The 16,331-nt window shown below is 30.1% G+C and overlaps 1 protein-coding gene across 1 annotated transcript; it reads right to left on the bottom strand.

Moving 5' to 3' along the window:
• Window positions 1-3,116: 3,116 nt before the first annotated feature.
• Window positions 3,117-3,858, bottom strand: LOC137816179 (dirigent protein 22-like). Its single transcript, XM_068619260.1, has one exon. It carries the CDS (start codon window positions 3,761-3,763, stop codon window positions 3,185-3,187), a length of 579 nt encoding a protein of 192 aa, XP_068475361.1. The 5' UTR covers window positions 3,764-3,858; the 3' UTR covers window positions 3,117-3,184.
• Window positions 3,859-16,331: the final 12,473 nt, after the last annotated feature.

Below are 16,331 nucleotides of genomic sequence, written 5' to 3'. Positions count from 1 at the left end.
AGAAACTACTTTAGATACCAATAATTTTTAATTTATAAAATAATATATAACTTAATCAATATAGTAACTAATTATTTTTTCTCTAAAATTAGTTTTTATTTAATAATTTCTTGTAGTAGTGTTACTTCTCATTTTAATAAGTAAGAGAATTTATTTTGAATGTTGTTACTACATCATGTATTGATGAGAGTCATCAATATTACATGTATTATATTGGTTCTTCGCTGAAAATAAGATACAATGTACATATATGCATTAATATTTTAAATTAATTTATAATTATAATTGAGAATTAACATATTTCAAAACACGACTCTATTGACCGAGGATGACCTGTTGCAAATACGACAATAATGAACAATAAGTATTCTACAAATATTTAGTAACTACGTTAAACTTTTTTATTTGAAATTATTTGATACTTTAAGTTAAAGAGACACTTTAGTATTTAAAATTGTTGACATATTTAAATAACAAGTTTAGGTAAGTTGAAAAGCAATCACTATATTACAAATCAAAATACCATTTTCATGTCCATAATGACCATATGCAACCTAGATTCATTTCCATTCTAAGTTGGTTATAGATTTAACTATTATAGACATGTGTCTTTTTTGTTATAGCTTTATAACTATTATAGACATATGCCTTTTTTGTTGTAGCCTTAACTATTATAGACATGTTCCTTTTCTATGTTGATTATGGTCATAATTGATATATAACTATGGAACTATGTCATTTAAAGACAAAATTAAAAGAGTCTCTTTTATTGTCTCTCATATCTATATTGACTTTATAGGTAAAGTAAATTGGTCAAAACAATCAATGTTAAAACCTCATTTTGTATTAGTGATTATTTCTCTCGGAAGCAAAACAACTATTAAATAATGGGAGTTGAACTATATTTAAATATTTTTTTAAAATTTATTAAAATGAAAGAATTTTATATATTTAATATTAAATAAGTAATTGTTGTTGATTTGATGTTGAATTTCAATTTTTAGATTGTATTACTTTTGGTAAAATTTGAAAGGTGGTACCATATTTTGATTTTTGATTAAATTGTGATTTTGATTATACCAACATATTTTATTTGTGTTAGAATACATGTTAGAAAATGTAAAAGTTATTAATTTAGTGGAGAAGTTCCTAATGCAATTATTTCATGAATAGATCTAAATTCAATTATTGGAAACATCAAACTCCCTTAAAACAAATTTCATAATAAGAATTTTTTTAATCATTTTTGAGAAAAAAAAGCACAAACATTCTTTTCACTTCTTTCTCCAAAATATTACCTAAATTATTCTTTTCATTATAACCTCTTTATGATTTTCTACAAACTCCCAATACATAAATAAATAAAATAGAAATTGTTACAACCCAAAATATCTAAGATAAATGAATATAAAATATGAGTTAATGTTTCTTCACTAATATAAGAACTTTAAGAAGAATAATAAATATAATTTATGATCACAAACACTTAATTCTACATATACTATGTATTATTTAATGTCGATGGTACTTTGTCTAATTTAGATTCTAGATAGTGTGTCGCCTATTACAATACGTAGATTATGTATCATGCAAACAACTTATCTAAAAAGGAAAGATGTTAGTGAGGTGGAGTAAGTCCGTTGTTTCAGACCCTGCGCTTCACTAAAAAAGAAAGAGAGAAGTCACATGGCTTAGCCTATGAAACTTAGTCATATTCCAAAAGTGTTGTCAAATAATCCACATACATTCAATACTAAGTCAAGAGAGCATTTATGATTTCTCGAAGCTTTAAAACATGCTTAGATGCAAGAACAAGCAAAAGCAAAAGAAGATCTTTATAACGATTTCAAAGGATGTTCAACAATTTCTTTTCTTTTCAAGCTCTATATATAGAACATCTATTTATAGCAATAAAGTTGTCGAAGAGTCTTGTTATAAGAATAAGTTCAAGTTTTCAAGTTATCCTTAGCCTTTTGTAGTTGTGAGAAAGAACATTGTTCGTATTTGAAAGCAACCTAAAAGTGTGTTCCAAATAATACTTAGGTTCGTAGACAATAGTGGTTGTGTTTAGAATAATACTCGTGTTTATCTTTGTAATAGTAAAACTAAATTAGTTGATTGAGAACTGAATGTAATATATTGTTTACTGATGAACTAGAGTTAAAACATCTAGAGTAAATCTTCTTTTTCTGTGATATTTCTATATTACATGTTATTTAATAATACTTAATTTTTGAAAGAGAGATTTCTAAACTAAGTTGTAGAAAATATCTTGACAAATTGTCTATCATATAAAACTATTCGTCTAACTGCATATCATCATACAATATGTTGCAAGAACTGCAAAAAGTTTAAATACACCATTCAACATTTCATTCTTATGTAATTTTTGACATGTTTTCTCTAATATCTTGAAACATGTTTACGTATACGTTAATCATAATAAAATATTTAACCATCTTTTTCCTGATAATTATTAGATGAAACTTGAACAATTTACTCTCAATTATCCAATACAGTCATGATAAGACATGCTCATCCCATAATTTTTTTTTATCATAGTTAATATTATTCAATTTTGATAAATTAATAATCTAAGTGTCTTAATAGAAATTTTTTATGTACCATCAAGTCATTATACTATCAAACACAAAATGTGTTCTATACACCATAAGAACTTGAGAACATGTGCAATGAATGTAAATATAAGAACTGAACTAAAACAAGCTCTAATGCGAAAGACATGTTATAATACATGTGACCCAAAATTATTTTGGAATCATCATATCATGTACAAATGAAGATTTAGCATAGATTGTTTTTTTATGTCCACGTGCATCGCTTTGTATGATTTAGTGTCTTTACTAAATTTTTTAATTTATCAAATATTTAAGATTTGTATATTTTTTTAACAGAACTTGCTGTTTAATTTTTTTATTAAACAATTGACATATTTATTATTTTGTTTCTTTATCTGGTTATAGATTGATTCTTCAGATGTTAAGATACATAAGATACACAAGATTTTATAAAATTTAATATAAAACTTAATTAAACCATCTTCTTATAATATTTAATTAAAGCAATACTTTCTTGTTTTCAAAAGCATTGAACAATGAAGCAAAGATGAGAAACATGAGAGAATAAGAAGTAGAAGGATGATATATCATCAAGAACTGGTTGGTTAATAATGGAAGACGTAGACGTTGTACTCAACAACAGCATCCCCAGTCTTAGTATCAAACGTGTGAGTCTTCGCCTGAGCATACCCACGTGCAAACCGGAAAGCCCTGCTTCCTCCAATGATTGGCATTTCCCTCACGGTGGAGAACACCGCATTCCGCCCCAACAAGCTCAGCGTGCTGCCATTGTATTTACCTTCCGTGAACACGAAGTTCATTACCATCAACAGGTCCAATTCGTATTGGGCCGCAGATCCGTATACTCCTTGGGCCTTTCCCACGAGTTTGGATCCAGGTTCGGGGCCCACGGTCAATGGGTCGTCGATCATCGCTATGAATCCGAAAAGCGTGGAGGAAGAGTTGGTGGAGGCGGCCTCCGCCACTCTGACGGCGGTGGGGTTTGGGCCGCTGACAATGTCGTGGAAGAAGAAGTGAAGGTGGCTGAGCTTCTCTTTCTTGAGTCCCAAAGACTTGGGAGATAGGTTTCCGTAGAAAGTAGGGGATTTTGCGACAGCCAATGAGAAGAGCAGGTTAAGAACAATGATGGTGAAAATGGCTATGAGGCTCTTGGAGTTGGCCATTGCAATGAGAGGGAAAAGTAAATTGTGTGAGGAATTAACTTTCTATCAGCAATTTATAAAGTGCAGAATTGGAACCAATGAACTGGGAGAACAGTTATCCCAACAAAAGTTATAGTTTTGACAACTAAAACAACCATCTACATCCAAAGTTATATAACTAATCCGAGCAATGATATATCTTGATATAAAAAATAATATTTTTATTATTTTATATAAAATAAAAAATTTAAACGAAGAAATAAAGTTGTATATTGAAACAAGATGGTTATATATTGAAACAAGATGGTTAATGTATCATTTTTGAACTAACAGTAAAGAGTTTTAATTAAAATACATAAAAATTATCAAATTCAATAGTTGTTAGTTGTTAATAAGTATCGAAATCTATGATGATTTTCTTACATATACGTGGAATCAAAAGTTTTGATTATTATTTATTGTAAAAAATAATGAAATCTATGATGATTTCCTGAATTACTTTACTTGTATTAATCACATATGAACAATTAATTAAAAAATAAGTTTTAAATGTAAATTTATTTCTCTTCCATACTCTAATATAAGTAAAAACAAAATTAAGAGAGTTTAGGATTTAGGATTTAGGGTTTAAGGTTTAGTGTTTAGGGCTTGTTGTTCTTACCTTAATTTACTTTCACTAGCTTACCCTTGTTTTTCTTGTTGTGTTTGAATTGTGATAACGGTAGTATATACACAAGCATATGATCATATAGGTGCTGGAGAACTTGGAAGGCTTTAGATTCTGGTTATGAGTTATGAATTGTAAATATTTGTATTTCTATAAGTCCTAATCATGTATTAGGAATTTTTTTAAAAAACTCTAAGTTTGTATACAAATCTATAGAACTTGTATTATAATAGTTAGAGGTATTTTTGGGATGTTACAAGATGTCTATGAAAGAAAGTGTTGAAATCTAAGTATTGGACATGATGATCCCTAAATAGGTAGTAAGGTGAGATTAAGGGTGGGCAAAAAATCCAAATTGTCAAATTCAATCTATAATTATCAAAATCCATATTTTTTTAATCCATTTAAATGGATCTCAAATCCAAATCCATATTTTTGGATTTTAAGTCCAATCCATTTAATTGGATATGGATTAGATGTAGATTGGATACATTTTTGGATTATCCAAAATGAATTTTGGGTTACATTTTGACTTGGCCCCAACCTTGATTAAGTCGAATCAATCTGGGTCCAGGTCGAGCAAAGTCCGCCCAAGTCCATGTCGAACCGATTCGGTCCAAGCCAAAGTCGAGATGTTCAGTCCGGGCCAAACTCGAACAGAGTTGGCCCGGGCAAAAGTCGATTTAATCTAATTTACAAATTGAATTTAATCTAATTGAAATGGATTTGATCTAATTTACAAAGTGAATTTAATCTAATTTACAAAGTGAATTTAATCTAATTTACAAAGTGGATTTAATCTAAATTTAATCCACTTTAAATTATTTGAAAAAATTCAAATAAATTTGATCAAGTTAAAATAGATATGGATTTTAAATTTAATCCATTTATTTGAATTTGGATTGGATCTAGATTAGATTTTAAAGAATTTGACCACCCCTATCCTAGGTGAGATTATGGAATGATAAGATAGGTGATAAAATATTGTTAGATAAATATCCAAGATTATATGTGAATTAACTAAATAAGGAGGTTGGTGAAATGGGTGTTTAGAATGAGAATACATGGGAATGAAATGGAAGAGATAATACTTTGATTGAGAGAGGAGTATATGCATTACAACAAGAACCAACGAGTAGTATTACGTATAAACAAAGAGAGGACAAATGGGTGAGGAGGGGAGTGAGTCCCTAATTTTTACTGTAGAATATGGATATGTTCAATTATATAAGGAACCATAGGGGAAAAGGCAAACATATAATATGCTATGGAATTTGAATACACTTTTATAAGTACAACACTTTGCATGGAAATTTATGTTTAATAGGGTAGTCACAAAAGATAATTTATATCAGAGGAAAGGGGTGAAGGTAGGCAATAAGTTATGTGTAATGTGTGAAACCAATGAAGAAACAGTGAACCCTCTATTTTTTCAAGGCAATATTATAATGAGAGTGTGGTATCTATGTGCATTAAGTGGATTGATATAAGTCCAACACAACACCCCCTTACCTAAGAAACTCCAACAATTTGCATTACATCAATTGAATACCAAAGAAGATATAATATGGAGATATGTTTGCGTTGCACTGTTATGGAATATTTGGAAATTAAGAAACAATATATTATTTAGGAAGACAAAGAGTAGGCATAGAGGAGAATTTTTTTTGTTCGACTCAAATAAGTGCTTGATCTGGATTGTAAACAAATCTTAAGGCAAAAATTTCATATTCATAATGATGTTTATATCCGAAATAGTGCATAAAGTCTATACAAAGTCTATGTAGTAAGCATAATCTTAATAGAGGAAAAGGTAGCTAAACACGGAGAATATTGTAGTGAGGAGAAGTTACTGAAATCACTCTATATGTACTCTGCTAAAAATAATTCTCATCAAGAGGTCACTGTGACACTGAGATGTCCTTAGAAAAGAAGGGGAATGGAGGAAAATATCACAGGTTTAGACTAGTAAAAAGGAGGAATTGAGAATAGGAACAGGGAAAAGAGAAAATGAGTGTTAACTATTTGTGTTCATAGAATGATGGTCTATCTAATTTTGCAGGTGCAAAGAATACTTGCACGAAAATATAGCCATATTGTGTTCAAGGAGTGGTGGTGTGTTTAATTTTGCATGTGTTAAGATTACACAAGAGCAAGAGGTAGCACAGAAATATAATCCAACCTTGAAATCGTGATATGAACAACGACAAAAATAAGAGAATATGAATCCTTGGCTGCTGGAGCATTAATTTTGTGGTAAAAAGACCCAATTTCAGTTGACAACGGAGAAAATATATGATTAAGGCAACAATTATAATAAATGTAATGGTGGCAAAAACAACTGGAACTATGCAACATTTTTTGGTTGACACATGTATTAGTTAAAGCATCAAGAAAAACTGTTGCAAAGTAAACGGGGCTAAACTCATAACAAAGGATTAAGGAGTGAAGCATGGGATTAAAGCAGTATAAGGGAACTCCATTGCATTAACAAAATGAAAAAGGTTACAACAGGATAAATCTTATGAATATGTTTGTGTTTTGTAGGCATATAACTCATGGGTAAGGAGTTCTTTGAGGGTTAATGTTTGATTATGAAAATGGTAGATAATCAATTAGAATAATCATTAGACATGTACATTCAGATACCCTACAATATAAATTTTTTTATTAAATAATAATTAATTTTAAAAATAAAAAATAATTAATTACTATATTGACTAAATTAAATATTAATTTATAAACTAAAAATTTATTGGTATCTAAAATAGTTTTTATTATTAATAAAAAAATATTATAAACTAGTTGCTATCTAATTAACTATCAAGATTTTATCTATCAACTTTTAGAATATAAATAAAAGTAATTGATAGCTAAAAAACTTTAGTAGTTAGTTAGATACCAATTTAGAAACTAGTTTATAATATATTTTTATTCAATAAATTTTTAGTCTATAAAATAATATCTAATTGAGTTAATATAGTAACTTACCTTTGTCTCTAAAATTAATTTATATTTAATAATTTTTTAGTGTTAGTTTCTCATCTAAATATATATCTATTCCATACTGATTAAAAACATATTTACATTAATTTTGTGTTTTCAACTAATATGACCTTTGTTTACTATTTTGACATAAATATTTTTGTTTATATTTATTTTGGTTGATTATAGTTGCATTAGATTCTACATTTTAAGGGTTTTAAAATAGACATATTGTTAACTCGATTTGGAGTCACTATAATAAAATCACTAGATAACAACTAAATTCAGAGACCAAAAATACTTAGTCACTATATTAGTCACTATATTGACTAAATTAGATACTAAAAAATTATTGGTATCTAAAGTAGTTTCTATTATTAATAAAAATTTATAAAATGATTTTTAAATTGGTATCTAAATTAGCCACCTAAGTTTTAGCTACTAATATTTTAGTTTCTAAATTAGTCTATAAAAGATTAATAAAAACTAATTTAGAATATAAAGTAATAAGTAGCTAAAACATTGGTAGCTAATGATTAGATACTAATTTAGAAACTATTTTATAATTTTTTATTAATAATAGAAACTACTCTAGATACCAATAATTTTATTAGTTTATAAAATGGTCTCTAATTTAATCAAATAATAACTAATTATTTTAATTTCTAAAATCAGTTTTTATTTAATGATTTTCTTGTAGTGAGTTTTCTATTTCTTTTTACAATTTTTAGAAGTTGAGACAAATTTGCTGAATTTTTTATAAAGAAGTCCATACAAATTTGTTTTTCTTTGGAATTTTGTAATTATGTACTTAATTAGTTACTTCAAAATTCAGAGCATATATAGTTTAAAATGTGTTCTAAACACTTAGAATAAAATCATCTGTTTATTTTTCAGTTTCAGAAGTTATTTTTTAATTTTCGAATTTGACTCTTCATTTTCTTCTCTTATTTGTGTTTTCTATTCTTTATCTATAAAGACTTAACTTTTTATGACCAATTCATGGAATTAAGTTCTGATAATTAAACAATTATTAGATTAAATGATACCTTATTTTTTTTTATTTTTATAACTGATTTAATTAATTAATTGTTGAAACTTGAATCTTAATCTTTATATAATTATGATTAGAAGAACTATTTGGTTCTTCAATTTATAAATTGACCTTTCTTCATTTTTATTATTATTTTTACCAATTTGGTTGTGTATTCAAGTTTTGTTTTACTTATTTTTTCAATTCCTAAACCCCTAAGTTAACTTCTATAGTAAAAGTTATAAATTGAAGACAATTGATAGGTATATTGTCAATCAAATTAGATTAATGTATTTTATATTATAATTTTTTTAAAACTTAAATATTTTTTATTTCAAGATAGACATTAAAAATCACTCAAATTAAAGAAAATGTAGCATTTACAAGGAATTATGCTCGTTTTCAGGATAAGATTGAGGTTTCTAGGGCTATTTCAGTTATTAAAGATTTAACTTATCTAGTGGGGAAATTGTCTAAAGCTTCAATGAAGAATGATATGATGGATTTCAGTGTGATTAAGTTTTTTGGTATTAATACTCGTACTGGTAAAGTTCTTCGTCCTCTTCATGTTAGATGAGTTTCTTTTACCAGGTTGAGTTAAAATTAACACTGATGGGGTTGCTAGGGGTTATCCAGGTCTTGCCACTTGTGGAGGTATTTTCCGTGGGAGTATGGGAGTGTTTATTGGAGTTTTCTCTGCGTTTCTTGACGTTCAAACTGTTGATTTTGGCTTAATCCCAAGTCCCACATCGGTGGGTTCATTGTTTGGGAAGGAGGTTTGAGGGTTATAAATTAAACTCTTCTCCTTCACTGTTATATATCCCAATTTGTAATATCTTCTCTCATAATAATAAAAGGAAGTTGTTTTTGCTGTGCTCGGAGATTAGGCTAAACAGGCCGAACTCCGTTAACAATTTTCGGGTGTGTTTTTTCCTCTTTATCTCTTTTATTATTCCGCTTTATTTATTCAATATTATTTGTCGGGTAGCTCTGTTAGGGTTTTGTTTTAGTGGGAAAATTACCCGTTTTTCCCAACAAGTGGTATCAAGAGCCGAAGGTTCGCCTTGGGTTGTTTGAAATTATTTGTAATATTGAATATTATATTTTGAGTTTGTAATGGCAAATCAAGAAGAAGAAGCCAAGGATGTATCCAGAGTGTCGGGCTCCTCTTCATCATGGTCGAGGTTCCCGGTGTCCACCTTGAAATTGGCGGTGGAAATATTTGATGGCACTGGACATTTTGGCATGTGGCAAGGAGAGGTCTTGGACTCTCTTTTTCAGCAGGGTCTTGATATTGCTATTGAAGGAGAGAAACCAAAAGAGGTAGAGGAGAAAGATTGGAGCATCATCAACCGGTTGGCATGCGGAACTATTCGATCCTGCCTGTCCAGAGAGCAGAAGTACGCTGTAAAAAACGAGACTTCTGCACACAAACTGTGGAAGGCATTGGAGGACAAGTTTCTGAAGAAGAGTGGTCAGAACAAGCTCCTGATGAAGAAAAGGTTGTTCCGATTTGACTACCAACAAGGTACTACTATGAATGCACACATCACTATGTTTAATCAATTAGTAGCAGACCTGTTGAATTTAGATGTGAAGTTTGAGGATGAGGATTTGGCTTTGATGTTGTTATCATCTCTTCCTGATGAATTTGAACATTTGGAGACTACGCTCCTTCACGGGAAGGAGAATGTGTCGTTAGATGCTGTTTGTTCTGCTTTATATAGTCATGAATTAAGAAAGCAGGATAAGATGAGAACCAAATCAACGACATCAGAAGAAGCATTGGTGGCAAGAGGTCGTCAGCAAAGCCAAACAAAGGAGAGAAGAGGGATGTCTAAGTCTAAAGGTCGAGTCGTTGCCAAAGATGAGTGTGCTTTCTGTCATGAGAAAGGACACTGGAAGAAAGACTGTCCAAAACTGCAGAAGAAAGGGAAGACTCCACAAGATGCAAATGTTGTAGAATGCAAAAGTGACGTGGAATCAGATATCTCTTTAATTGTCTCGCTTTCAGCATCATCGTATCCAGATGAGTGGATATTGGATTCAGGTTGTACTTATCATATGTGTCCCATTCGGGAATGGTTCTTTGATTTTCAAGAACTCGATGGCGGGGTTGTTTACATGGGTAATGATAATCCATGTAAGACAGCTGAGATAGGTTCAATCAAGCTGCGGAATCATGATGGATCCACCAGAATTTTGCGGGATGTACGGTACGTGCCAAAGTTGAAGAAGAATCTCATCTCATTGGGGGCTTTAGAATCTAAAGGCCTAGTTGTGACGATGCGAGATGGAATTCTTAAAGCAACTTCAGAAGCACTGGTGATGTTGAAAGGCGTGATGAAGAACAATTTGTATTACTATCAAGGTAGTACAGTGGTGGGGACAGTAGCGGCAACAACTTCTAGCTCTAAGAAGGATGCTGAGGCAACGAAGTTGTGGCATATGAGGTTGGGACATGCTGGAGAGAAATCCTTGCAAATTCTTACCAAGCAAGGATTGTTGAAAGGTACGAAGGCTTGCAAACTTGAATTTTGTGAGCATTGTGTTCTGGGAAAGCAACGAAGAGTGAAGTTTGGCACTGCAATTCACAATACCAAGGGTATTCTGGATTATGTGCATTCAGATGTGTGGGGACCTGCCAAGACTCCGTCAATCGGAGGTAGGCATTATTTTGTCACTTTTGTGGATGATTTTTCCAGGAGAGTTTGGGTGTTTACTATGAAGAACAAAAATGATGTGCTTGAAATTTTCCTTAAGTGGAAAGCTGAAGTTGAAAACCAGACAGGAAGGAAGATTAAGGTTCTCCGAACAGACAATGGAGGAGAATACAAGAGTGATCCGTTCCTGAAGGTATGTCAAGATTGTGGCATAGTTCGGCACTTCACTGTTAGAAAAACACCACAGCAGAATGGAGTGTCGGAGCGTATGAACAAGATACTTGTGGAGAAAGTTCGTTGTATGTTGTCTAATGCTGAGTTAGGCAGAGAGTTTTGGGCTGAGGCTGTGACATACGCTCAACATCTCGTCAATCGTTTGCCATCATCTGCTATAGATGGCAAAACCACGTTAGAGGTATGGTCTGGAAAACCTGCAACTGATTATGATTCTTTGCATGTTTTTGGTTCTATTGCATATTATCATGTGATTGAATCAAAGTTGGATCCACGGGCAAAGAAAGCTCTTTTCATGGGTTTTAGTCCTGAAGTGAAGGGATACCGTTTATGGTGTCTAGAGGCAAAGAAGACGATTATCAGCAGGGATGTTACCTTTGATGAATCTGCCATGTTAAAGAAGGTAAATCCAGAAGGAGCTGATAGTACTCCACAACAGGTGGAGTGTGTGCGGAAGCAGGTGGAGTTTGAGCCGACAGTGGTGATCCCAACACGAAATACCACAAGTGACTCTCCTATGGCAGAAGAAGAGTCAGATGAGGAAGAGGTTCCTACCCAAGAATCTCAACAACAATCAGCGCCAATTGCAGTTAGAAGACAGAGACGAGATATTCAGAAGCCTGCTCGTTTCATGGATATGGTTGCCTATGCACTTCCAGTTGTTGATGACATTCCATCCACTTACCCAAAAGCCATTCTGAGTTCAGAGAGTGGTAATTGGGCGGGTGCGATGGAAGAGGAGATGCAGTCTTTGAAGAAGAACAAGACATGGAAGTTGGCACAATTACCAAAAGGTAAGAAGGCAATTGGGTGCAAATGGGTATTTGCAAAGAAAGAAGAATTTTCTAATAAAGAAGATGTTCGCTACAAGGCAAGGTGGTTACAAGGGCCAAGTTTGAATATTGTTTAGACTTGGTTAATATTTTGCACATTTGAAGTTGGTGCCCGGAGGCGCAAATTTGAAGCACTGTAAAGTTTGTTTTTTGTTATGTTGTGAGAAGATTTGTTTTAGGTGGGACTTGAAATTAAGCCAAGGTGGAGATTTGTTGATTTTGGCTTAATCCCAAGTCCCACATCGGTGGGTTCATTGTTTGGGAAGGAGGTTTGAGGGTTATAAATTAAACTCTTCTCCTTCACTGTTATATATCCCAATTTGTAATATCTTCTCTCATAATAATAAAAGGGAGTTGTTTTTGCTGTGCTCGGAGATTAGGCTAAACAGGCCGAACTCCGTTAACAATTTTCGGGTGTGTTTTTTCCTCTTTATCTCTTTTATTATTCCGCTTTATTTATTCAATATTATTTGTCGGGTAGCTCTGTTAGGGTTTTGTTTTAGTGGGAAAATTACCCGTTTTTCCCAACACAAACTACTTTGGTTGCTAAATTTTATGGAGTTATATATGCTTTGGAGGAAGCTCAAAAGTTGGGACTTACTAATGTCTGGCTGAAATGTGACTCTGCCTTGGTTTGTGTTGCGTTTACTACTAGGAAAAATGTTCCTTAGATGCTTCGTAATTGATGGAATACTTGTCTTAATTACTGTAGAAAAATCAGGTTTAGGGTTACTCATATTTTTCGTGAAGGGAATGCGTGTGCTGATAAGTTGGCTAATTTATGATTGATTCATAGAGAATCATTTCATTGGTATAATAGACTTCTATCTAGTATGTTCTTAGAATTCTTTATTAATAGGTATAGTCTACCTATGTATCGTTTTTGTTAACATATGGGTTTTGATCTAGTCTCCCATATTTTTGTATTTTTTTTTAATAATACATTTTTCAAGTGATGACAAATGATTGTTGTTACTTGAGGTGTTAGCCTAGTTGAGATGTCAAGTAGCATAATGATACCTAACATGAAATTTTTATTAAAAAAAATGCACTTAAAAAAATCATCAAACTCTTAAGCTAATAATTACTTATACTTGTTTTACTTATAGATTTATTATTTTAGTTAATTTGTAGGTAATTTTGTTTTCCTATAAATTTTCTTGTGTTATTTATAAATTTCTATAATAGATAATAACATTTTTTTATAATAGTTTTAGTTGCTCCAAATTTTTTTTAATGTTTTATGACACGCCATCCCATAAAACACAATACTCATGGTACTTCAGAGAAAGTAGTTTAGGGCCTGGAGCTTCAAGTGATATTTTTAAAGGTCATAAAGACAACTTTATTAGTTTCGCTAATTTTATTGGCTAAAAATATTCTTTAGTTGCTGAAATTTCATTTTTGTTTTGGAACACTGAAAAAATGAAATGACACTTTTTATAAATTGAATGAGACTCTAAACTTTTTGCAATGAATTTATTGTCTCTGGTGAGTTCAAGCTCAATTAATGGAGAAAATACATAATTGTTTGTCTTTCTGTTAATTTCCATTACTCTCATATTTTTAGAGATGAGAACACTTATACCGATAGTTTGAGTTAGATACTAATTAAATATTCTTCTATATATGGTGAAATCTATTGTCCTATTTTCTAGCTTATAACTTTATTAGAAATAGGACGGGTTTCTTTTTGTTGTTTTGCTTAGCAAATTATATTTTGTCTTTCATGAATTTTGGGCTAGTCTATTTCTTATACTTTTCTTTGATTTTCTGTTACTTCATTGATCAATTATGTACTTTAGCACATCATAACTTTTCACTTAAAAAAATATGTGAGTAATTTCTACTATATCATTGTTATATACCCTTATTACTTTATTATAAAAAAAACTAATTAACTAATTATTTGTGGAAATATATATATAACTTTTTACTATATTTAATATATACGCACACCGAAATTTACTATATTTAACTTTTTTTCTAGGATTAATATATATTTATTACATGAGTAAAAAAGCTTTCTATACATTTCTATTTCATCTAATAAGCGGGTAATTAGAGATATCTAACAAAATGATGAAAATACAGATATTTTTAAATGCGTTTTTGGCATTCATAATTTTATGATTTATACATCTTTGACATTGTAAATTACGTAGAGCTTTATTTCTTATTTAATTTAGTCCAAGTTTTAAAATGATGGTGACACACAAGGATGCTTATTGAAGTCACCACACGAGGTTCCTTAGAATCCTAGATCAATGCAAATTTGCCATTGGTTAATAAAGGCTTCTAGACAGTGAGAATTATTCAAACTCACAATTCAGCATTACAAAAACTCACATTTCAAACTCACAGTGAGAATTAATACGTTTTACTTCTGCAGGAAACTATTAAATAAATGTCAGTAATGCAGCATAGTAATCCTTATTCGGTGGATATATTCTCACTCACTCCCTACAAAAACTTTCATTTCATTCATTAATTGATTTTATTCCAACTCGGTTGGATTTAAGATAATTAATCTTTAATAATTATTATGTGTAGTTATTAAAAGAATAAATTATTATTAATATATAATTAATTTTGAAAGGAATCTCTTATTTATTTATTTTTAATTTTATTCTATAAATTTAAAATATTCTTAATGACTTCTTTAATGTTAATGGTATAATTCTCTACACCTCAGAGTTACTAAAGACCAATAATCAATTACTTTAAACACTCACCAAGTTTAAATAAAATTAAATTTTTGTATTAGAACTGTTTTTTATTGTAATATATCAATACAAGAGTTAACTGACTATTTATATATATATATATATATATATATAATAACTTCAAAATTACTGTTTTTAAGCTTATATAAAATTTTAAAAAAAATAATTAAATATAAACCAATTTTAGAGAAAAAAATAATTAATCACTATATAAACTAAATTATATATTATTTAAAATATTATAAAATTATTGATATTTAAAGTTATTTTTATTACTAAAAAAATTATAAATTAATTTTTAAATAAGTATCTAATTAGTTACTAAATATTTTACATATCAATATTTGTTTAGTCTCTAAAATAGTATTTAATCTAGTCAACTTAAGATGGCAAAATGGGCTGACCCGCCCCGCATAGGTTCGCCTTGCATTTGACCCGTAAAATGTGGGCATGGTTGGTTTGCCCCACGTTCATTAATGAACGTGGACTGGATTCTTTGTCCTGCCCCACATAAGGGTCAGCCTGCGGGGTTTGTGGGCTAGCTCGCATTTGTTATTTTTTAGAAATTCAATGAAAATATTTTTTACATTTTGCTTTTGAAAAATTGAACCTATTTGTTACTATCAAACTTAAAAAAAAAAATTCATTTCAAACATATTCCAGCATCAATAATTTAATTAAGATAAAAATCAAATATCAATATTCTTTCATTTAAAAAACATTAAAAATAACTAATTAAAAAATTAAACTTAAGCATCAAAAAGAGAGAATAGTTGTTTGAATGTAATGCGAGACTTTTACAAGTGTTTTAATATAAATTATATTAATAGAATAAATTTGTATCATAGAAATACTTATCTTCAATATAACGTAATACCTTTGAATTGAAAATTATATTTAGTTGTTAGCCTAACTACAAAAAGAAACACACAAATATTCTATTTTTTTTTCTTTAGAAGTTTTACTAATCCATTTATAATTTAATCGAAAACAATTATATAGTGATTTGAGTAATAATTAATTGTATTAATTAAAAATTGTGTAGAAATATTTAAAATAACATATAAGTTGTATACGATTTTGGTTGAGTCTTGCATTTTTAATACTGTTTTATTTTATTTTAAATTTTGAAGTTTAAGTTGAGTAATAAAATACTTGTACCAATATCATGTAGATTTGTCAGTAAATACCATATTAAATCTGAACGCATTTGATGATTAATTTTCCTTTCAATTATAAACAAACATCTTTTAGATGTAAAAAATTATATTGTTCTCGCAATGTTATTATAGTATTTCAAAAAACCTATTTTTTAGCAAGCTAATCTATCATTTATGCGGGACGGATTACAATGGGTCAATGGATTGAGAGCTTGTCCTGCATTTTTTACTAGCTGACCACAGGGCGAGTCCGCATGAACTAATTATTTTTTTTTTAAATTAATTTTT

Source organism: Phaseolus vulgaris, chromosome 1, assembly GCF_000499845.2.
Source record: "Phaseolus vulgaris cultivar G19833 chromosome 1, P. vulgaris v2.0, whole genome shotgun sequence".
NCBI lineage: Eukaryota > Viridiplantae > Streptophyta > Magnoliopsida > Fabales > Fabaceae > Phaseolus > Phaseolus vulgaris.
This window is presented reverse-complemented; position numbering and strand designations above follow the sequence as displayed.

Coding starts and splice junctions, on each gene's coding strand:
- LOC137816179 (XM_068619260.1), bottom strand. CDS start 3,763: ATGGCCAACTCCAAGAGCCTCATAGCCATTTTCACCATCATTGTTCTT.